The sequence below is a fragment of the Gavia stellata genome, chromosome 8, assembly GCF_030936135.1.
Source record: "Gavia stellata isolate bGavSte3 chromosome 8, bGavSte3.hap2, whole genome shotgun sequence".
Taxonomy (NCBI): domain Eukaryota; kingdom Metazoa; phylum Chordata; class Aves; order Gaviiformes; family Gaviidae; genus Gavia; species Gavia stellata.
The window spans coordinates 30,981,024-31,005,947 of record NC_082601.1 but is presented as its reverse complement, the minus strand read 5'-3'; the positions used below and the strand labels follow the sequence as shown (position 1 = coordinate 31,005,947).

At 44.2% G+C, this 24,924-nt stretch overlaps 1 protein-coding gene across 1 annotated transcript in view; it reads left to right on the top strand.

The window, feature by feature from the left end:
- The first annotated feature begins 1,029 nt into the window (after nt 1–1,029).
- Nucleotides 1,030–24,924, top strand: part of CDK15 (cyclin dependent kinase 15) — a 35,754-nt gene continuing 11,859 nt past the window's right edge. Inside the window, 10 exon segments of the mRNA XM_009809623.2 lie at nt 1,030–1,140; nt 2,040–2,189; nt 2,339–2,436; nt 3,074–3,153; nt 6,759–6,853; nt 7,644–7,706; nt 9,703–9,826; nt 10,410–10,530; nt 16,790–16,883; nt 21,367–21,430. Of these exon segments, the coding sequence (XP_009807925.2) occupies nt 1,030–1,140; nt 2,040–2,189; nt 2,339–2,436; nt 3,074–3,153; nt 6,759–6,853; nt 7,644–7,706; nt 9,703–9,826; nt 10,410–10,530; nt 16,790–16,883; nt 21,367–21,430 (1,000 nt within the window).

Sequence of the window (24,924 nt, the reverse complement as noted above, 5' to 3'; positions counted from 1 at the left end):
CCGTCCCAGCACATTTTTGCTTAAGAAATCCTTTTGCTCAAGGAAAGAACGTTATTATTAGACACCAAAACAGTGAAGCAAAGGGAAGATTTCATGTCATGCATTCAAATGAAAACTGAAGGACCTCGGGGTCAGCATAAAAATACCACAGTACAACACTTGCTCCCTCACCCCTTGCCCCTTCACCCCTTGCCAACATTTTTCTCAGCCCTTTCCCTTCACACTAATGTGGGTTGGGTGTTAGTTCTAGGAAGCTGCACACCAAGTCCCACTTGCGGGGGACTGAACGAAGGGGACTTTTATCTGTCCACATCCAGCGTAAGTCCACTGTGTGTTGCCTAATGAGTACATAATTGATGAAATCTATCTTGTGCTGGATTCATCCATTTGCTCTGGCTATTTTGACCTGTGGACGAGACTATCGTCTATTAGCTACAACTCATCGCATCCCTTAGACACGTGATCTAACAGGAACAGACAGTTCCCTGTGCTGACATTGCCACCACATCATGCCTAAGAACGTAAATACCAAAGCAAGGAGAGTCATTGTACGGCTCCTGCAGCAAGCACAACTCAGCCACGCTGCTCAGATAGCTCAGCTTAAACCCTAATGGCATATAGAATAGTAACTGCTATAGACATGGTGGGAAGTCAAGGTCTGTTCCTGTATGAAACCTATCACTTCATTACCTAACATATTACACTGAGAGTTGCTTAACTGGAAGAACTTTGTATGAGCAGAAAGTTTGAATTTATTGCTTAATTCTCCATCTTCAGTTATGAAAAAATCTTGCCTGCTTTTAGAGGGCACATGCCAAAAGAGCTGAAATCAATGGAACTGCTCCAGGAGTGAATTTGGATCACTGCGTGTTGGACTTTAAAAGAAAAACTGCAGAAATCACAAGACTGCTTGAGGCAGAGACCTTATGCGAGTCATATGAACTGTTATTACAGAGGGCGGGATGAGGAGGAGCAAAGGAGAAAAAAAGTCATACATTTTAGTTGCATTAGGACAACAACATGGGAGACATGTTGTGTGTAAGCACTGTCAGATGAGGATGCTGCAGCTGCTGTTCAGAAAGAAGGGGCACCCAACATATCCAAGGCCTTCAGCACATGGAAGCAGCGTCTACAGTAGAGGCATTTAATATCACACCGTGATACTTGTGCATTGAGATAGGTTAAGCCTGGGTTCTTCCACTTGTGGTGGGAGTGCAAAACATTCACGTTTGCTTCTAACCAGACAGCATCAAACCTTGCAGCTTCAGGCTTGTGAAGCTACTGGAAGAGGGCTCCGTGCAATCACAATAATGCCTTTGATGTGAGGAACGGGGAGAAGATTGCACTCCAGCGAGCTCTATGCCAATGAGAGATTGTAAAACACGGAGGGAGCCAACAACCTACAGTTCTGGAGGAGGCAGCATGCCATAGATTACAAATGCTGTTACCTTTGAGTCAAATGATAATGCAGGCACCCATCCAATGTAGCTGCTCAGGAGGAGCTTGCAGGCTGCCTGCCATTCAGCACTACTATTTTTATAGTTTTCTAGTTTATGGCACTGTTATGCTGTATGGGGCAAATTATCAGGCTGTGTAAATTATACAGTGGTGAGAAAGGCTCAAGGAGGTTAAGGAGGAGAAGAAGACATAAATTTAAACTTCCTGAAATTTCACTCCTGCATTTGGTTTTTAGTCCCTGCTCTAACAGATTGCTATCTAGAGACGAATAAATCAAAAGTAAGAGAGAATAACATGCATTTAGAATGATACTAGTAGAAGCACCCTCTGCAGTTAAGGCAGTTTTATCTTCGTGTGTTCTCAGAGTGAGTGCCACAATTTACCATGATAGGAACATACAGACAGTTGCTCCCCTTAAAGATGGAGCTGAGAAACTGTACTGGAGATCCATGACTGGTGGGGAGGGAGATGAATATGATGTGAAGTGCTCAAAGCCAGTGCAGTCAAGGAGAAAGGAAAGAATCACATCAGTAAAGTGGTGGTTTGCCAGTGATATAGTTTGCCTTCTTTTCCTCTGCCAGCTGTTGGATGTAACCACAGCACCCCTTCTTCTACCGTCACTGCAGCCCCTGCAGCTCCACAGCCTCCAGAGTTGGAGGTGCAGGATGCAGAGTCCTTGGAGTTACCTTGATCCTTTCCAGGAGCAGGATGTTGTGGAGAGCTTCAAATAGGTGAGTGTGCAGCATCCATAGAGCCAAACAGGAGATATTTCATCCTGTGATTATTCCAGACATGAATCAGTATTTAATTACTGAATGACATGCTAGTAGCTTCTTGTTCTGCCCAGCAATCTAAAATACATACCAATTTCTTCATGAAGCAGAGACAAGGCATCCTGTTTGGAGCTTCCACATCCTATGTACATCTAGAAAAGCTGTGTGAAGGATCCTGTGCAACTGTGTATAAGGGGATCAGCAGGTGAGCAAGGACCACCGGTGCCATTATTGCCTCCCCCGTGCCTGCTGAAAACACCCATTATGGGAATCCATTAAGAATGAGCTTGAAGCTGGGGAATTCAGAGTACTTACAGGAAGATAAAGGCAAATCGAAAGTCTGGCTTTGCCTTTAACCGGGCTATTCGCAAAGCCCCATCCCAATTTTTCAGGGAACTCCTCCACTACAGCCATGGAGGCTCCACAAAGACACTTTGCTCCGCAACAGTATGCCAGGAGATTGGCAGCACCAGGGAGGAAGCAAGAGTTTTCCTTGGAATGAGGGATCCCTGCATGACGGAAAAATTGGGGGCGAGGCCATGCTGCCATCACACAGGGGCAGGAAAGCTGTGAGGGGAGTGGGAACACTGCCCAAAGCCATGCTCTAGCAATACCCGGTCAGCAAAACAGTGCTACTCTAGCCAGGCGGGCTGGCTCCTGTTTTGCTGCTAATGAAGACAAGATGGCAGTGGTTGTAACTACTTTCTGAGCTTGGCCTGGGTGTGGGAGTGAGCCCTACAAATTTTGCTTGGGTAAGTGTGGAGCACCCCAGGAGACCGTTAACGTTGCTGTCCTGCCGAGCACTGAGATGCTTTGTGTGACCCTCCACTCTGACCTGACAGGATCAACGGCCAGTTGGTGGTGTTGAAAGTGATCAGGCTGGAGGCAGAGGAGGGGGTGCCCTTTACAGCCATTCGGGAAGGTAAGACATAAAGGGCTTCTTCAAACATCGGTGAAGAGCAAGGGACATCATTCCTGAAGAGCATTTGTTTTAACCTGAAAAAGCTCCATGTGCCGTCTTCCTAAGTCCTTTCTTGCCTACTCAATATGCCGGCTGTCCTTCTCCCAAAACTCTCAGTTTCCTTATCCCCTCATTAAGGAGGTCTTTGTGCTGGGCTGGGTGAGCCTGGGATGGACGGAGGGGGAACCTGCTGGCCAGTGTATTCCCTCATGAGAGATGCATCCGAGCTCATGATAAGGAAAGTGCTGGTTATAGCCAGAGCATGTCATTTCTAGCAGTGTAGGGCCCTCTTATACCTCCTGCCTGCTACCTGCTGTGTAGTTGCTTTCTTGCTCCCGTTTCTATACACTAGCACTGCACAGCAGTTTTTGCCACTGTTGCATTGGGCAGTTGTGGACTGGAAATGCCCTTTGCACCAGGGTCTCTGCTTGCAGTTATCACAAATGGGGCCACTTTCCTGTGTGATGGCAGCTGATACCTGGAGCATCACATATCCCAGCCTGAAGAGAAATGCTTTCAATAAAACTGGTGTTTAATGACATCTATCATTTCAGCCCAGTGAGAAATTCTTTCTATCGGTCGACTTTGTAGAGCACTGGGCAAAATGTCTGCAGCTTTCTCAATTTCTTTGAGAAAGAAATGCTTTTGTTTAAGTGCTTGATTTTGGCTGAATATATTTACATGTCCCTACAGACCAAGTTCACAAACTGCCTGGTTGATTAAGACTTCTATTTTTCTCTGCTCTACAATCCCAAGAGGATCATAATCTGGTATCTTCCTTACAGAGAAATACACAACCTTTGTGCCAGTCTGTTGTCTGGTATTAGTGAGAGCTATCAATGTAAGAGTTCACACATATTTTGTTTTCTACTTCTTACTGCAGTTCAAGACTAGGGTTGATTTTATCACCGCGGGGATGCTGTGTCAAGGACCAGATGCGCCTGCTTTCACAGAGCAGCCCTAGCACAGAAGGACTCTCATACCAGTCAACTCAGAGTAACGAGAGGTCAGTGGACCCGCTCCAGGTTTGTAACAGTGTAATTAAGATAAGAAAGTTTACAAAGTCCTTAGTCCAATTCTGGGTGAAAGCAGAGAAATACCTAAATATGTCTATTTACAGAATGGCTTGTGTTACAGTTTCCTATACATATTTGCTGTGGTGCTTCTGCTCTGCGTTTACACTTGTAGCCCACCAGCAAAATAAGCCTTAAAAGCTTTTATCTACATAGAACTAATGATGCTCTAAAGATCAGCACCCCTTTAACATGCTCTACTGGACAGGCTGAGAGCCTTAACTTCATTCATTATGGGTGAAAACAAGTGTGATCCTATGAAGAGTCTACTTCAGACAGATCTTTTGTGTACTGCTGAGCTTTGCAGCATCTGACACCTCAAATTTACAATATAAGTCAGTAACGCAAACAAAGCACAAGATTTATTAACGTGGTGCATTCTCTGCTACCCTGGAGAAATGGCATTCCCCTGACAAAGAGCCACTTCACTCCAGGAAGCCCCACAGAGACGAAATGTGTTTAAAGCTCAGTTCTGGCTGTAGCACCTGACACCCCAGCAGGGGGTTGTAGAAGCAACCAAGTGAGGAGCAGTTCCCAGAGGCCTGATTCAGGCACAGGAGCTGAATTCTCCATATTACTGTGGACCCTCTGTACTGCTCCTCTGGAGCAACAGCTCTGGTCATACGGGATCTCTGAGGTATCACAGAGCCAGGTTAGCAGCCCCTTTCTGTAGCAGATGGGATCTAGCCAGAGTATCTTTGCTGGGTTCATAGGCAATTAGGTGCAGTGTGGAGCGTGTTTAAGGTTCATACTGCTATGCACTGGAAACATATTGGTGGTAGCTAAACAGACTAGCAGTAGTACTAGAGGCAGTTTAACTGCAGCAGCACCAAGGCCTGTGCAAGAACTATTTACAATCTGTGCTGTTTCCAGTAGTTATGCTGAATCAGGCATCTCTTACTGCTCAGCAGTCTCAGTACTGACATATGCTTAGGCCACAGCTGTGTAATACAGTGTATCTGGCTCTAGGGCTTTTAGAACCAGGTGAAATTGTTACAGTCACAAAAGGCAAAGTGCTAATCCAGTATAAATTTGCTTTGCCAGCATGAAACTCTTCAAATATCTTTTGCAGATTGTTTGAAAAACAAAAAGCAGCTTTTATCCAGGACCAAAACTCATTTGGCCTCCCATGGCTGGCCCAAGCTCTGTATTGTGTGCTTCGGCTAATTCAGCAGAAACGAAATTGTATGCTCATGCCTTATCTGGATGAAATTTGTAGCATTGCGTGGTCTGACAGTCAACTAGTTTGGTTTTAATCAGCAGGAAAGGGTGAGTCTGGAGCAGCTCTGAGGCTATTCTGCTATGTCAGAACCTGAACTAAAATCTGGAGTCAGGGACCCCTGTTTTTGTTGAGCTTTGGGGCTTCTGTCTGTGCACAGTGTTGATATAACAGCTGTGCCAGGGATCTACAGGAGAAGCGATATCAGCTCCGCCACTTCCCCACATCCCTCCTCTGTACAGAGCTATGGCAACTACTGTCTCAAACCTAAGGTAGCAAATGATGAAGCTGTGCATGTGTTTCCCCCATAAAGACTATCTTTGAGACTTTCTGCTGAGAAGCTGCCTTCATGAGTGTGTTGGCTGGAGCCTGCTCTATCATGAGAAACCTAACGCAAGGCTGAAAGGCTCAGAAGGCTGTAGCTTTTGTCTTAGCATCAGTCAGTGCTTTGTGGTCTATATGGAGGCAGAGACTCTTCCATGTGCTGCCCCCTCCATCACCCCACCCTAGATGTGCTGAGGCTTGGCGAAGGCATGTCAGCACCTAAGGACCAGTGCACACAGTTGCAATGATGCTTTTAGATGGTTAGGCCGAAAGAAGAAACATGTCAAAGTTGTATAAATACAAACAAGTTACTATTCACTCAGTAACTTCATCATTTCTGCTCTTTGAGTTTTAAACCAGAGAAAGTAACAAATATGCTTTCTCCAAGCTAAAAGCACAGAGCTAAATTCAGAATTCCGCTTAGCATCTACAGTGGTTTCTTTTGGCAGGTTTTTACACCCTGATATTGTGAAGTTGGAAGCTGATAGAAACTCAGCTTTCCCCAGAAGTCTCCTAAGGGCCCTGCTGAGGGCACGTGCCAGGAGGCGGAGGGGAGAAGGATGAGAAGCTCAGTGACAGGCTGGGGGCTGCTGCATTCTGGCTCTGGGAGCTCCTAGCCCCTGCCTCTTGGCGTTTGCCTCGAAGAAGTTATTTCTCCTCAGCTGAGAAGCTGACAGCTGGGAACTGTGAACTACTATTTCTGACAGAGGCAAGATCCCACCTCTGAGAGATGGACAGGTTCCTGCCAAGCCTGGAGCACTCATGCTTGCTTCTCTAAGGAGCTGTTCCATCCTCCTCCAGACTCAGTAGCTGCTGCTTCTTACAGAACTGCCAAGTTTGGACTCTTTCTTTCCTTCCAGTTTTTTATTTTCACTGCCTTGCTGTGTGCACTTTTTTCTTCCACTTCCAGCAGCAGCAGCAAAGTTGATCTTCCTTTTGCGTTTCCCCAGCTTCTCTTCTCAAGGGTTTGAAACATGCCAACATTGTACTGCTTCATGACATTATCCAGACCAAGGAGACACTGACATTTGTCTTTGAGTACATGGTGAGCTGATCTTTTTCTAGCTTCCTGTGGAGCTAGTACTGGGAAGTACTGGGAAGTGGCTGCATAATGAATTTACTGCATTATGAGACATCTACAAAGAGACGAGTTGTAATCCTTTAGTGCAATGATTGATTTTCCTTCTTGATCTCCTGCTTTCCAGCCACATATAGCCTTACTCTTTTCTTTCTGTATATGCGACAGCTGTATACAAAAATGATTCCACATCTTGTCTCCACTAGGGTGGCAGACACTATTTACCTCCATTTCTGCCTTGACAACACAATAAAAGTACTGTTCTTGAGCCACAGCAAGGATATGAAATAAGCTCACATCCCAGTTGGGGTCAGATTTGGCACCAACCCCAGTGGCTCACCATGACCAAGCTGCGGGTTGCTCTCATGGGGAGGGCAGGATGCCTATGAAATAATTCTCAGCTAGAGTCTTGCTACTTGTGTTGCTTTTGCTGATAGATATCAACTAAATTATAAGGAAAATATAGGGGCTATGTCTTCTTACTGCAGCTTTATGATTAATTCTGGTACAACTATGAATTCTGTTAACTATCAGCTTCAGGTCATAAGCTGCTAGGGTGAGATAACAGGTCAGCCAGGTCCCTGATTTGACCCAGCACTTAAGCACATCCTTGTGTGCTGCATCAGATCAGATGTTTGCCAAGGTGAAAGAAACACCTTTGTACTGGTTGCAGATGTTTTCCATTTACAGAAGAGGCATTGTTGGTAGAAGCATTTTACACTAGTAGCTTTGCCTCAAGTTCTCCTCTTTTATTTAGCATACAGATCTAGCACAGTACATAGGCCAGCATCCTGGAGGACTTCATTTGTGCAATGTTATGGTGAGTTCATTAAAAGACTAATATCCCTTAAAGCATGAGGAAGTGTTATTTTCCACTATGTATGGTCACTGTAAATTGCTTACTAATATTTATTTGTTCCATAGATGACAAACACTTTGGAGAAAAGCTGCCTTTGATAATGATGCAACAACCTCCCTCTCAGTCTCCAAAGCCTTTCTTTGGTTAGTCCCTCTTCCCATATTCTGAGCCTGCAAGAGGACATTCAGCTTTTGTGAACAATGACATCTTGTGGCAAGCAAATCTGTCTCTACCCAAATTTGTATCCTCTTGTCGTTAGAATACATTACTCATCTCTGTAATTAAAAGCTCTCAAATCTCACTCTCCCCTCATCTGAAACTATCTTCATATTTACAGTCATTTAAACCCCTTTGGTTTCTACTATAGCTTTTTGGGATTGGTTGACTGGACCTGAGCAGAGGTGAAGATGTACCCTTACTTTATAGACTGATGTTATAATAGGCTCCTACTCTCCTTTGTACGCATCTTCACATTTGATTAACTTTCAGTATTGCTGCTGCACACTGACTTAAGGTTTCAGTGCAGATGTCCTCAGTGAATGCCTGGGTCCTTTTCCTGAACAGCTTCAGTTAATTTATCTTACAGCTGTCAACAATAACTTTGTATCTTATCAAACTGCCTATTCATCTGACTTTGTCAGATCTCTCTGAAGTTCCTCACTGTCACTTCTTATCACGGCTAATCTAAATACTTCTGTCATCTTCAAATGTTGCCACCTTGTTCACATCTTTTTCCATATAGTTGTTAAGCAACATCAATTCTAATGAAGTTTCTTGGGGCCCCAGATTTTAAACATCCTTAAAGCTCAGATATGTCCAAGATGCAGTGTTGTAGTTTTGGCACGGATCTCAAGGGCTCTGCTACTAGGCGGGCTTGTAAAGCCCATGGAGTACATGGCTGTAACGTACTTGCTGTCATTTCTGCGAGTAAAGACTAGCCAGCTGCTCTGCTTGCCTGTCCGAAATCCTCATTGTCAGCAGGAACTGAACTGCAAAATGATTTACTGCTCCTTTAGGAGGGTCATCTAGCTTGCTTCACTTTTGCTAGCAAATGTTGTTTGTTTTTTCTCTGAGTGATTCCTATCGAATATGATGCAAATATGCAGAATATTACAGGGACACTTTTCTGGTACAAAAATGACCTATGGGTGTCACTGTTTTTCCTCCTCTTCAGAGCAAGCTTCTAGTGAAAAATGTCTTTTCTCTGATGAGGTCTAATTACTTTTGCTGTGTTTTGTTTCTATCCACTATCCAATTTCATACCTTGTTTCAGTCCAACTTATTTTACCCCAGGCTTATTTACACTGCCGTGGTGGTGGGAGTTAGATATTTCTTGCTTGCTTGCTTGCTTCATTCATCATATCTTATTTGCAATATCTGTTCAAATTGGGTCCTTGTGTTTTCCCCCAACTTGAAGGTAACAGTTCACATCATTGTCAAGTAAGTCAGTTCACTGGTCCAGCTTATACTGGGAAGAGGTGGTGTGTAGAGCTGCCACAGAACCCCCTCTGCTAGTGTCAGCTGGCTCAAATGGGCAAAACTCCCAGCTCCTTAAACCTTCATTTTGCTTGGCTATATGTCTTTGTCTTGAACACTGAAATCAGAATATCTGCTGTTCTGAAAGCCGAGTCTGTGTTTTGGCAAGTTGAGCTTGCTCCTGCAATCAACAGTCCATTTCTAAAGAAAAGTCAAATTTCCAAAATGTGCACTTAGGGACTGCACTATATCTGCCCTCATGGCCAAATAGTCCACCCCGAAAACCTCAGAAAGCTGGAGGCCAGTCATACCCCACTGCAGTTTTCTCTTCCTCAGCCAGTTCTACTAATTTTGGGGATTTTTACTGGTTTCTTACTTGCTTTGTCTCTGCTTTGTTCCAGGAGTTCTCCTGAAGTTCAGAGTTAACGTATCAATGCAAAGTCACACAAAACCATTTCATTTTTTTGTTGGCTTTTTCTAGCTCTTCATGTTCCAGCTTTTGTGCGGCCTGGCTTACATCCACCAACAACACATTCTTCACCATGATCTGAAACCCCAGAACTTGCTCATCAGTTGCCTTGGTGAGCTCAAATTAGCCGACTTTGGTGAGTCACAGTTTGGATACTGCTAATACATCTGCTCAGAGCGAAGCTTTAGCATGCATATAGATCTGTATCCACAGCCAATTAAGGCGTAGAAGCATAACCTCTTACTGAACTTCAGGAAACTATTTCTGTGGTCAGTCCAGCCTTTCTTGCATTTATACTGATAGGTGCAGAAAGTAACCTCATTTAAGTCAGAGCAATTACTGCCACATGAAACTCGTTCAAGAGGATTGAGAACCAACCCCTCTCTGTTCAGAAAACAACGTAACACGTAGAGTCCACAGCAATGTGCTGAACCAAAAGGCTTTCTTGGCATTGGTTTGGGATAGCTGCTTCAGTCACAAATGGTAAAGCCCTGCAAAACACAGCATATTGCTTGATCTGATCTGCCCCAGAGGTGTATTCCAGACACACTTTTTTGTCAATTGCTTGTAAACTGCATTGGGATTGCTTGTGTTTAAAGATCCAAGAGAAAATAATGTCCTGTTTCCAATTATTATCATCTATGCCTTGTACAGGTAGAAGGACTGTCCTAACACAGCAGTAATTTTGTTGGTTTGTTTTTTTTTTTTTTTTTTTGCAGGCCTTGCTTGTGCCAAGTCCATCCCCAGACAGACATACTCCTCTGAAGTGGTGACACTCTGGTACCATCCTCCTGATGTGTTGCTTGGAGTTACAGATTATTCTCCCGATCCAGATATCTGGTACTGACCAATTTCAAAGCATCTGGAGTCCCTTGGGAAAAATCATCTCTATCTGAATTAAATTAGGTCAACCAAGTTACAGCAGATACAGTTATAAGTAGAGCACTTAACACCTGTGAGCAGAAAATGTGTGAGCAGTGGGGAGTTTTGTACTGCTGGGTTCATAGATGTTTTTGGGAATGATGTCACTACATCTCAGCTATGGATTTATATAAACCTCATCTGATAATATTTATGAGATATGTACATCTCGTTTGGTAACATTTATGAAGCATTTTCAGGTCTTGCAACAGAACACCTTTGCTTAATGCACTTTTTTTTTGTATCTCTGTGGTCAGCTGAGTCAGTGGTAGCTCTCTACAGCAATGGCTTTGTGAAGAAACAATGGATCCACAACTGCACGAACAATGACTTTGGCCTTGGTAACAAAATGTGGCATTAAAGGGTGTCTGAATGGGTCTGGAGATAGAAAGGTGTCTAAGATTTTCATTATTTCTGTCATACTTTGTCCTTCTTCTCAAAGAACACGTCTCAGATGCACTCTGCATTTCATACGGGAGAAGAGCTGTTTTCTGTTAAAGCCTTGTTACCTTATGAGCTCTATCCCAAAATCTTAATGTGGCTGGGAATCACAGGAAACAAGCCACATGTTAGCAGAGCTGAAGGAAGAGGGGTCTCTGAGAGCAGGCAGGAAGCAGGAGAGGATGAGGGCTTCACAGGCATCCCACTGGTCCTTTTGGGCTGGCCTGGATGTGTAGCTGGGCCCTAGGGTTCATCTGCCTTCTCGCTGACTTCTGCACCAGCCTGAGCCTGCTTCCGGCAACACAATCGTGACTTACTCATGGACAACATGCAGCTCATGAAGTTGCAGGAAACCACTCTTATTCTGGGCAATTTTACATCTGTAGGTAGTATTGCTGATTCACCCTTTCTTCAGACCAGCTAATTTTCTGCCTATGCCTGTCACATTGGGACTTTTCTTAACTGCTTTGCAGAGTCAAAGGCTGGGAAAAGGTAGGCGCGCAGCAGGCTGAAGAATGTGCAAGAAGAGGGCTGGGTAAGTTTCCAAACAGCAAAGCTCCATGTTTTCTTAGGCTGTATCCCCCTCCAGAGATCTGCAGCTTATCAGAGACTCCAGTGGCCTAAGTCTGGAGGGCAGTTCAGGGAAACAGGATTTTTTAGTTTGTTCACTTCCCTAGGCCTGCTGCTAATTTAATTGCTTAAAGATTTCTCCAGGGAGGAAAACCTTGCTAAACTCTAATGGCTTCCAGCTGCTAAGCCAGCCTAAATAGTCCTGTCTTCTCTCCCTCACTACCTGTCACCTCTCCCCTCCAGACAGTCTCTCAGGAACGTCTGCTGATTTTGAAGAAGACGCCTGCCTAGCAGATTGGAGGGTTTGTATTAGGCAGATGCTGGTATAAACCTGGGTGTTTCTTCTGAAAGTTGACCCCTGTCCAAAGCCCCAGCTACGCACAGAAAGCTTGGCATTTCTACCTGTGCAAAACCAACATGCCCACTACACAACTCGGCTCTAGTGTAATGAATAGCAACACAAGAGTGGCATAAAAAGATCCCATCCAGCACTCTGACCAGTTCTAACAGCACAGAACTCTCAGTCCCACTGAACTACATTCACTCTATAGGCACCTTTGTTATAACACCTCCTTATAATAACAACATTCAAAGTGTTTGCCCTAAAGAAAGATGTCACGCTGAGAGAATAGAGAGTACTTCAGTGAGCTCTATTCAGTAACTTCCTCTAACAAGAGTCATTTATTATCTTGATGTACACTGCATTTAAGTTCAATTTTTGTCTATTAGGAAATAATGCGAATTCACACAGATGTTACTTGTCTATTGGGAAGAAAGGAAAAAAAACCCTATGTCTTTTGGATGCTGCAATTTACATGAAGGCAGGTCAGAATGCCCTTGGTAATGGCATGAGACAGTGGGTGTTAAAGCCTTGGTTTAAAGAAACCAATTATAACAAAATAAAACATTATGGCAATTCATGCATAGTGTGCTTGAGCAGCAATACTGTCAGTGGGAGGCACATGGGAAGTGAATGAGGCCTTGAATAGATGAAGAAAGAGATACAGAAGGAGACTCACTCACTCTTGGACTAACTAGAAAAGCTGCTTTAATCTCTCTGTATCTTTTTTCTCTCTCTTTCTCCCTCACTATCTCTTCAGGACTTTAGAAGATTGAATTAAGGGGTTTCAGGGAGACTAACATTTCAGGGAGATTACACTGCATATCAGAAAGACTTTTTTTTTTTAAACACCAGGTGCTTTGTGCACATGCTGCACTATTATCTGCTAACATCATGAGTGCCTTAAGTCATGTCTTCTTTTCAGTCAGGCTTTCCTTGTATAATCTTCCATAAAAAATAAAATAAAAAAAAATCACAGGAATCTTCCCAGGTAGATTCATGTAGAATAGGAGCTCCTGTGCAGTCATTTAACATGGTCCTGCCAGGCCCACTACAGCCTTCTCCCCAGCCTGGTTTGGATTTCCCCATTATGCCAAACTGGGACATAGAGGCTAAGGGCTCCACTGTACAGACCATGCTCGGTGAGGAACAAGAGAAAGGATGTATTTCTGGTTAAATATAAAATTGCAATCTCCCAATGACAGAAAAACTGTAGAGAGGGAACTCTGGGGATGCTGCAGAGATATCTTAGATCTTAATCCTGATGAAGTCATCTCTCCACTGTGTGATGCAGCACTGCAGGCTGAGGAGTGAGGGCAATGTTCAAACCTGCCCCAGGGATTGCAGGCAGATGCAACTGTGCTGTCTGAACCATCTCTGTTTATGCTCACTACATATCCCTATAACCAGTTATACCTCTCCTATTACTTTAGCAGTTGCTGTCTTGATTCGCGTGCATATCTGGTACATGCTAAAACATCATGTCTAGGCCTCTTCCCGAAAGACCCCTCTCTCTGCCCTAGCTCTTTCCAAGGCAGCTATATGGGACTGACACCCTTTGAGAAACTTGTAGTCTTGAAGGGGTAAGAGGACCTCGGAAATGAATATCAGAGGAGTAAGAAGAAAAACGGGAAAACAAAAAAAACAGTAGGTCTAAATCTTTAGAAATATTTAAAAGTGAATGTTTTTGAATCGTCGTCATTAACAGAAGAATTCTCATAATGCTGTCAGAGCAGTAACTGTAAATTCCATATCTCAGAAGGAAAGTCGAGGCCTCTACTGGAAGGCTAATATGATGACTAGCACTAGTGTCCAAAGTCCTACTTTAACAGGTAGGCAAAAATACTTGGGAAAAGAGGGCGGTTCCCATACATCAGTTGTTCTAGGTACTTCTGGCCTTTTTTTGTAAAGAAAAGCATATTTCATCTGGAAACACACAGAGATAGAAACAGTCATAATTGCCAGTCATGAATCAATAAAAGTATCAAGCAGGCATTAAAGGCAGCTGGTCAGCTGAGTCTCACCACAGGACACAAAAAGGCCGCCCTTTCCAGCAGTTGTGGTTGCTCTGATAGTTTTGTCTTTATTAGAGACACTGAGGTTTAAAGGCTTCCAGAGATAATGGGAATAAACCAGGAATACAAAGGATACCTCTACCAGAAGGTGCATTTTTAACAACCCACAAGTTGTTCCTCTCCTCAAATTGACAGCTTGCCCATTAGTGAAGAGACTGGTTCATTAGATTTGAATTTTTGAACTCTTTGCTCATGAGTAATTCTTAGCAAATGCTAGCTGAATCTAGGAAAAAAACCCAGCTTTCTAGTTCTTACTTCCATTTATTGTTCTGTCTGGATTTCAAGCCTTCTCAGCAATAACAGAAACCATAGCAGGTCTGGTTTTCTGTCTAACATGAACTCTATTCCCTTAGACCTTTGCAGCAGAGCAGTTAGGTCACAAGGACCACGTTTTTAGGGCACTTTCACTATTACTAGCCCCTTTTCCTTAGTAACTGCTATGTAACTCCAGCTGTGTCCCCAAATCCTCAGTGCCTTAAATGCAATTTAGGAAACAGCACAGACAGCACTGTTCATTAGAAACAATCTCTGTAGAAGGTCTAGTTGCATCTGTCTCATTTGGGGGCTGTAGTGAGTCCACATGAAGTTTCTGCTGTTGCCAGTCTAATGCTCATTTCTAGCTAGGATATCAGAACTCAAACTGTGGGTGAATGGCAGGATCATTTGCTCCAAAAACACATCAAGCTGATTCTCTTCTCCCTACAAATCAAGAGTACCTAAATTACTTTGACCATATACAGTTAAACTTGTGCAATGGAATCAGTGGATTACAGCAGCCCCTGTGGTTGCAAAATAGGGTGAGCCATTTGGGGACGTACATCAGCTGTGAAAACAGAGGGTTGGTATGACACTGGTGTCAGTAGAACCAATCTGTGGGCTCCAAAATAATATCTAGTGATGTGGTAGTGCTATGAAACAGAAAAAAATCTGTGGCGCAAACCCTGTGGGTTAAGTTTCATGATGCCTGGACCCTGTAAGAGAATATTAGACAAGTAAGGAGCTAAGCTCACCAGACCCAAGGTTAGGGTACAGGAAGCTAAGGGAAAGTGCAGCAGAGATGTTAGTGAAAACAGCATTAGGTATGGATCTGCAAACAGGCTTGGATCACCTGATGCACAAGGATGACCAAAATGCATACCGCAGATGAGTTGCCTGTCAGGCTTTCAACTGACCACAGCCAGGTGGGAAAAGCATCTACAGTATTACAAAAACAAGGTGCAAGGGGTAACACAGCAGTACAGATGACCAGAAGAGATTACTAGTTGTAGCTCAGCAAGTGAAAATAATACTTTCAGAGTCTGTTAGAGAAAGCTGAGTTTTCAACATTTGAGGTTAGAGGACTCAAGTTTGCTATAACCCAAGAAGATTGAGACTGAAACCTGAAAAGTTGGGATGGGGCTTAGTGAAAAGACAGGAAACGTAGAAAAAGTTTGGAAAAGAAAGATTAAAAAGTGAGCAGAGTTTTACACCTTACAATAAGAGATGGAAATACTTGCGAATAGGTAAGTCTACCATGACCACAACTATCTCATCATTATTGCCAGCATGACTAATCCACCTTAGTAAAATCAGGCGTTTTTTGCAGGGTTTGGTGGTTCATTTTTTTTAAGGTGGCTGGTTTGCTTTGGCACAAGTGCAGAGCAGGGGATGGCATAAAATTAAGACTACTTTAACTTGCCATTGTTACAGAGTTCTTTATGCTATGAAATCTTGCCTTCAGTTTTCCAGTGAAGAGCTAATTGCTTCTGAAGGAAAATTTGCTCTCGTGGTTAGTGCCTCTGTGTTCTTTCTGTGTCTAATGTATCCTTCAACTACTGTGTAGTAGTTCCCTGTTTATCTTTCCTACTGTTATCACTCCAATTTTGCACCTTTTTCTCATGGAAAACAACCTAGTATTCCACAGGCTTCTGCCACGACCATCTTTTTTAGATGGGTTTGTAACAGCATAAATTGAAAGAGACCTGATGGAATTGTTTGGTGCTGGAAAAAAAGATGGTGCTTAGTGGGTTTCTTTTCCAAGGATATCACTTGTCTTGTCTTGCTGGTGAAGGGTGGAGTTTTTTTTAGTGGATGGTGCTGATGAGAAAAAGGAGATAGGAACAGACTTGTATGGAACTTTGCTTTATTTTTTTCTAAAATTCTGGAGGGATGTGAACGTGATGAATATCTAGTCTGCTCCCATGCTATTTGACTTGTCACCTTTTTAGTTCAAGTGTTTCAATCTGTAGGACTTGGATGAGGTTAATGATACTACATACGACTTGCAACAAGGGCCAGTTGCAAGTGCTTAGAACAGTGCTGCAAGACCAGGGATGTATAAGATGGCCCTTACCAGAGGAAACCTTCCCGACTTCCCACAATCGGTAGGGTTTTTTATAAAGCTACATCCTGCCTACCACCATACCGTAGAGATATATCAGCCTTCACTGAAGCCTGTATTTATTTACATATATACAGACACCCCACGTCCTGCCTTGCTTCACACACACACATACACACACACACTCTCACTAGATGACATAAGGTGGGTATACAATACCTACACATCAGACTGGTACGTTTCAGACCTGAGCTGCAAAATATATACAGTTTACAGCTTATATCAGGGTTTCTGCATTTACAAATTAGGATTTCTAAATTTCCATTCCAACAATTATCTCTCTTCTTTTCTCCCCTGCCCATCCCAACAATCATATTATATATGTCATCTATGTGTGTATGTGAATGAGTTAATACCTTGAGTTTCTTGCAGGAGTGCAGGCTGTGTATTTGTTGAAATGATCCAGGGCCAGCCAATATTTGCAGGAACTTCTGGTACTCATGAACAGCTGTCGAAGATCTGGGCAGTGAGTAAAATATACCCTGAAATGGGAGAGAAAAAGAACCTGTTGCTCCAGCCCTCTACTTAATTTTTAAGTCCTAAGCATAGGTCCTGTGAATAGCAGAAATAATTTGGTCCAATCTGCCAAGTTCATAGCAGACTTCGTAACCCATTTTATATTTGGCAACTTTCTTACAGATGCAGGAGTAAATTAAATGACTTTCCTTTGATGTTTGTCATCTCATCAAAAATTTAAAGCCAATTAAACTGACATCAAATTGAAGAAGGGATAAAAGGTGTGCAGGTACTGCAAATTCTATTCTTTCTTGTTAAATCCTTTACTTACTGTAGGATACAGCACACCATATTCTCACAAAGGAGCTCTAATACTGCTTTTAAACTACCTTGAAAATGGCAAGACCCTGAGGTTTTTCAGAGATCCTTCTTCATTTTGACTTGGAACATTTTGTATCATCCAGTTTATGGTGCAGCCCTAGAGACTGCTTTGGCATAATGGAAAGTGTGAAATTACTTTATAAAGGCAGCAGTGAGTGAGAGCAGACATATTCAGGAGCCTCTTAAGCCATTTTTTCTGCTGGGGAAACCGAAACACAGAGCCACGTCCTTAGTGCGGCTTGGCAGAATTGAGGTGGTTACCAGCACTAGTGGATTCTGTATGTTCCTGACTGCTCGTTGCTGACCCTGTTACTGACAGAAAGGTCAACCTGTAGATTCCTTTTGGGTTTTGCTGTAGGTGTCTGCCCTTTCACATCTCATCCCAGGGATTTACTCTTCTGCATGGAGTGTTTCCCAAACGTGGATTTTCAAAGGAGAAAGTACAGAAAACTGAAATTTGAAAGTGGTGAGAAAGGACTTTATAGCCTCAAGTCTGTGTAAGTCAGATATTTCCTTCTTAATCCCTTCGTCCAGAAACACTCCTGCCTGGTAGGGTTTTCCTCTCTGCTTTTAGCTAGAATGTGATAAAGGCAGACAAGTGGGCCCAGTTCTTAGAATTGAATTCAGTCCATTTAAATAAATGCTGAATTTCTCTTTCATAGAGAGTGGGGGAAAAAAAGAATTATTGAGAAAAAAAAGAAATCCGTACTTGGCCAATTAACAGGGTTCAAAGCCAGGGCAGGGCCCAGTTTCCCAGAGTGTGAATGAAGGGTATCCTTCCACTCACTGAAGTCTCTGGATACATTTCCTGTGGTTTTGCAGTTGGAGGGTTGTAGCCCTATCGTCATTTCTCTGGTATTATAACTAATACCATGATTAATGGGATTTGTGTTATAGAAGGCGAAAACCCCTTATTTAAAAATCATGAGGAAGCTTTAAGAGCCATGAAATAATTAGTGCCTTTCACAGAAGGTTTTACGTTATTATACAGCCTGGAATGAGGCTCTGTGTTAGGCCAAGATTTCAAAGCTCCTTAGAGGCTTTCAATGCCTAACTTGAGATATTTTGCTGAGTGTGAGGTTCAGAATGGGGACTCCTACTGTTTTCTAATAGTCAGCTTCTTTCATGTACTAATAAGAGAGGCACCCTGCGCTGGTTTAGAGACTGTCTGCATTTGTGTGCATGAGTCTGTATCACCCAGCATCCTTATCTCCACGTAGGACTGTTGGTTCAAACACCACATAAATGTATAGCTGGAAAATCCCCATTCTGTGAAATGCATTTGTCCTTTTGAATCATCAGGACTGACTGACCGTCATTTCACCAACATTGCTTCCAGAGGCAAGTGCCACCTTAAGCAGTCTCCATCCCCCGTCTCTATCCCTGGCTGCTCATTCCTCCTCCTGTGTCCCCCCTCACATGTGGGGCTACATGAACTGGGAAACCTATAACTTGGTTTTCTCCCTGGGTTACGCTAAACAAGGACAGTTTGTTTACCCGGTTCATCACTGGGCTGCACAAACAGCAGCACTAATGACCAGTAGTACTCATGAAGGGTTGACACAGGAGCAGGACCAAATGGGAAGGGGACAAAGACGAGGGAACTACTTAGGCCAGCAGTGCTGGTTATGGAAGTATGGCCTGAGTGAATGCGAACTGCAGTGTTCTCCAGTTCTCTCATGGCATGGAGACTAAGCAAACCAGACAAACTTGAGATCCGTCATTCAACTTTCAAGAGATCAGGCATAGGTTTTGCATTCAAAAACTCCATCTTATTGATTAACATCATGCTGAGAAGGACTTCATGTGAGCTGGATTAGGCTGCAGCATGCCACTAGCGTGCTTCTGTGGCTGAGCTGAACATGTGACAAGTGCCAAATGAATGACTACTAGGCTTCTCTACATAAAGCATAAAATGTAACTTCCCAACAAAACTAAGCAAAATCAGCTAGGTTGATTCCTTCAGCTGGTTCATCACAGGAGAAGCAAGCAGTTAGAGGGCAGAGAGAGGACAATGATTCATACCAACTTAAAGTGCTTGCTGAAATACGGGCATTGTAAATATGTTTCTGGCTGAAACTATGCCTCTTCCAAAGTGAACTGAACTGAGGTGCACCAAGACCTTTCACTATAGTAAAAAGTGCTTGTTTGGGGAAGCAGGGCAGAGTAACAAGTATAGAGAAGCTGTTTTGCTTTGTCCGATGGCATGGACCAGAGAGTTAACAGCTAGATTTAGGGTGGATACACAACAGATAAAATAATCCCCAGACTATAATTAATTTCAATTAAATAAACACAACTCATTGTCAGATTTGGCCAGAAATCTTATTAAAGGTCCAGAGGGGAAAAAAAAAAAAAGAAAAAAAAAATCACCTGCCCCATTACCTTGGAAATTCAAAAATAGATCCAAATTTGTGGGTTGGAATAGTGGCTTTTGTGAAGAAAAGACTCAGAAAAGATAAACATAAATCCATATTCATATGGCATTCAGTGATTGGTGCTCTGAATGCTTTCACACCTCGACTCAGCAAAATCTACGCATTTGCTGAAAACCTTATGTATCAAATGTAAAAGTATGCACAGATAACTATTTTCTTAAATTCATCACCAAATAGAGGCAGAGTCCTGAGCTGACCCTGGAAAGTATAATTTTACTATGTACTGACCTTCCCCAGCTCCCTCTGATGCCTTTAGGACTGATGCCCAATGGCTTATGAGAAACCTTGAAGGATGAGGGCCCAGATGAATGCGGGGATGGCACTTCAGAACACACACCTGGATGTTCAATGCAGAATATTTTAGATGTTTTGCTGTGGCTTCCTGGAAAGCTAAGAGGGTAGCAAAAGAAAGCAAATTCTGGATTCAGGTTCAGATTCCAACTCTCTCTTTCCTGTGCACACAGAGTTTGCTTGGGGCAGACCTGCCCTACTTACATGATACACACACCAGTCAAGAATGCATTCTCATCCAGAGCTCTCAAATTACCCTCAGTGCAAGCCACCTTCCAAAATCCTCACATGGCTGAATGCTGCAAGACACCTTCTCTTTGGGGAAGCTTTCAAGCTTCCAAGACTGATTTGGGGCAGCCTCCAAGACTGATTTTACAGGGAGGCAGAGACAAGGGTCCTACCCCTTGGTCTTTGCTGTGGCCGGCTGAGTCCATAAGCAGTTTGGAAACATGGGCCACAGCAAGCCACCCTAGCTTGCTTCCCCCCGCAGACCACCATGCTAATATATGCCAGCCGTGAGATGCAGTCCCTGCTTGTGGCTGCCTTCTCCAGGTAGCTGTAATTGTCCTCACAGCTGTTTTCCAACTGTGAGTGAGAAAAGCAATCAGCTACCAGATGCATAACAACTGAAACAACACGGCTTTATATTTCTTCATTTTTTAATGAATTTTTTTACTGATTCCTGTTTACTTGCAATCTTATCACAAGCTTCTGTGAGGCCAACTTCCCCATATCATATATCTCAGCTTTCTGCATATATCTGCAGCTTCTGAAGCCCACAATTCACAATAAAGGCCAAAGACACTACTGAAGCTCTGGACCCTTCAGGATGAGGCACTGGACTGCTTTCTAGCACCTGCCAGTAGATCTGTCTGCCAGCAGATCTGTCTGCCAGCTTTTCTTTTTCACCTCAGAACAGCAGGGGTTTCTGTCACAGCTCACAGCCTGTGCTACCGCTAAGCGTTATCAGCTGCTGCGGGTGCAAGTGGGCAGAATAAGTCTCCAGTGCAGCTCTGGCGCAGGAGGACACCTTCAGTGGTGAAAGGGGCTCAACAATGCCCCTTTCAACAACTTGCCCTGGGCTGGCAAATGCATGCAGGAGTGGCACCTGGCAGTGAAGCTGCCTACGCCTTCACTGATGTTCCCAGCAGCAACAACATTCAATCTCAGCAGGACCCTTTCTGCTATAAAATCAAGTGCTAAAATGTCAGTGTCCTTTATGTGCAGGGGTAGATCCAGCACCAGCCAGGGCACTGTGAATCTGTGCTGGTTTACAGTAAAGGCCAGTCTCTCTCCACCGAGACTGATTCCTCCAGCTCCACACCAAGGCCAGGTACTGGCAGACAGAGGTTATTGCTCTTCTCCCTCTTTTCTTTTGCACAGGTATTGGGGGTCCCAACTGAGGACACCTGGCCAGGACTGTCCAAGCTCCCAAACTGTAAGCCAGGTGGGATTTATCTCACAAGAATGCCAACTCTTTCTCTGAGGCACTAGCCACTCAATTTTTGGGTCAGTAATTCTCATTATGAAAAATCCTGTGCTTCAGTGTTACTAAATTCTTCGAGCTACTTAATGATAGTGTTGTGGCAGGACCTACAACAACACTGCGATTGGCCTAGTATACAAGCAAAGGTACATGCATGACAAAGTTGCCTCGCTGAGCACTGCGTATATGTTAGGCTGATGGAAGATATCATTGCTTCAAGTGCTGACAATGTACTCAGTCTCCACTCCTCAGTGCAAAGGACCAATGTCTCCTGGTTTAGACTGGAAAAGCTGACAGGTACCTGGAGACATGGTTTATCTGAACTGTCCTTATTTTTATGGAGATGATTGGTTTGGGGGCCTTTAAACTTCAGTTTTAAAGGTCACTGTTCCTGATTTTGATGTGGGCAAGGTGAGAAATCTGTGTGATTTATAAAGCTGGCTTCTTCTATTTCCACATGGGTTGGTAGAGAAGTCTGTGTCCTGGACTTCAAAGGGCCAGTTGTCTCTTATTTTGATGTGGGCAGGTTGAGAAGTATGCTTTGAAAAGCTAGCTCAGTCACTCTCCCTCTCCCTCTCTCTCTCTCCTGTTCTCTCTTTATCTTTTTGTTTAATGTTTTCTCTTGGGAAAATATATTCAAGTGTCAGTGAGGGGGAAATGATGAGCACTGATTCTCAGCCTCTCAGCAGGATCATTCTGTAAGGGAAATATAAAAGTGAAATATTAAAAACCCTAGAATGTGAAATCCACCCATCTGCAATCTAGCCATTCTCTCTCACTTGTACCCTAAGAGAGTGGTGGGGGGAGCCTGTCTATCTGGAAGGGGGAAAAAAGAGCAGGGGGGAGAGGAGGAGGGAGAAGACGTGCTTTGAGCAAGAGGTTTACAGGTTTAGTAGAGCATAGTAACATCTTTTCAAAGAAGTGGGTGTTGCTCTGTGACCCAGTCCAAGATGCCCCTCCTTTGATTCTGGTGCATGAACACTAAACAGCCCCCATTTTCACATGGTAGCCGCGATTGGCTGAACAATAACCTGGTCTCACAGTCGAAAGGACTGGAATCCTTCACACAATTAGCTGAGACACATTAATCAAACCAGCGTGAAATGGGAATGTGTCGCTGTCCACAGCAGGTTTAATTTGGATAGGGAGCAAGTACAGAGCAGACAGCTGGAGGAAGCACTTTCTTCTCTAAGTTGTTGAAGGCTTGGCTGGGTAGTCTACAAGTTGGGAAGGGTAGTCTGGGAGGAAAGAAATGTTTGTGTGTGGGACATCTACAAGGCCAAAAACTCTCAGCGATGATGGGTAGGTATCCTGATGCTATATAGAGGGACAATGTAAAAGTGCAAGCATTAAAGCTACACTAGCAAAGAAACTAGTACAGACAACAGAGAATGTGTGAGTGCCCAGAACTGCCCTGAGCAGTGACTCCCACTTAGCTCTATTTTGTCTGAGTAGCAGTGCTGTCCTCTACTGCTGTGGAAGGTGCCAGTGGCAGGGCTGAGAGGGAGAGGACAGGCACCTAGGCAGCATGGAAATAGCTCCAGTAAAGACAAGTTGAGTCATCATACACAGTTTTCAAGTCTGAGTTGCTTTCAGGCTTGATAGAAAGTTTCCCTAATGGACTCCAGCAGGGCAGAATTGACCTGTGCTGCGCTGTGCTCTGATTCTGTGATGCTGGTGCCTTTTGTGGCTGGAGCAGACAGAAATGCAGGAGTTAGAGGACACCTTCCTCTGGGAACATCCCACCATGCTAGCAAACACATGGGAGAGGGGTGCTGAGCCAGTGTTTGGGTCAATAGCTGTGCCAGCTGGAGAGGCAGCATCCCTTTCACCTCCTCAGAGCCTGCCTAAGGGGCTCCAAGTTGCTCCAGCCACGTACTGGAACCAAGCACTTGGCTCACACCTGGACTATACAAACCAATCTGGAGAGAAGAACGTTAGTCATGTAAGGTTGGACTATTTGCCCTAGTCATGAACTAAATGAAGTCAGTTTTTGATGGGGCTGCTAGTAAGAAGGCAAATTAGCCTCATTGTTTAAAGGTATTTGCTATTCACATGCTGCTGCGCACTTCCCCTGTCTTCCCTGAAGCACAAGTGCCGTTTTCCCCCCCGCCCTGCCTCAGGACACGCTCAGCCCGAGTGGAAGCTGTGGAGTCTGCCTGAGAAAACCTTCTCTCTTGAGGTTATTTCCAGCCCAGTTGTGCGAATCTGAGTGCCTGGGATGGTTCAGATAAGCAAACAAACTTTGGAGGCTTCCCCAAATGTGATGGCTTGAATGCTTTTAGCTAGTCCTATTGATGTTCGAAGTGAGCACAGGCAGCAAACAAACAAACAGGTTCCTGCCCGAGGCAAGGAACGAACACGGGCAAAACAAAGCACTGAGGTGTGATCCTATTCTCATTGAAGTTGATGGCAAAACTCCCACTGGATTCAGCAGCGTAGGCTAAGCCCCAGACTGAGGTTGTTACTGGAAGGGTTCCTGGGCCGGGTGGGTTAGTAGGAATCTTTGAAATGAAAGCTGGCAACCTTTAGATGTTTTCCTGTCGCTGCTGTGGGCTTGAGCACATCCTGCTGCAGAGTCTGAAGAGGAGATCAGCATTGGCTGTGGGCTCTGTGAGCCAGGCACATGCAGGGCAGCCGGAGGAAGAGCAGCTCCCCTGCCCCCTCTATGGGCAACTGGCAAGGGATGAAATGTCCAAAAGAGTATTTGACCACCCTATTCCCCTGTGCCTTCGTGCACAAAGAAGTTCAGAAATGGGCCTCATGCCCATTGCCTACAGTTTGCCAAAATCTCAGCCTGTTCCTGACCGCAGGTGAACAGAAAGGATGGATGAGCAACTCTTCCATGGCCAGCCCTACAGCTTGTGATCTCGCCCCCTCTCTGCAGGAGACACACTTGGGGTAGGGAATTACATGCAGCCTTGGGGCCTGAAAGCATGGTTTTACCCCAGCCCTGGCTTGAGAACCAGTTCCTGCAGAACGTGAAGGGTTGGGAGAGCTCCTGCCCCATGTCTCAGCACGCTCACTGGCCCTCTCTCTGGCTCCCCAGGCTTAGGAGCCCTGCCCATGGCGACAAGGCTTTGCCCTGTGTTTGTTCATTTGTTCTGTTCCCCTCATTTTGCTTCCCCTGAAAGAGGCAGTTGTAGCTCTGTTAACACTATTTTTGAAAGCTCTCATGCTGTGTGAGCTCAAATCCTTGCATTAATCTACTGCTGTGTTCATTTCACTGTGCTGAAAAGCAGGGAGTTTAAATCCCCTCTAAACACCATTGGTGATACCAGAAGGCCAGTGTTTTGATCCAGCCCCATTAATGGTTACAAGTTTGAATCTAGACAGCAGGGGTCAAGGGCAGGAAAGGATTAGGAATCACAGCCCATGACATTAAGCTAGTGCTTTTGCCAAACTGGGAATACTGGAGTGCCCAATGCACCAAGCTGGTTTTTGTTTCCTTTTTC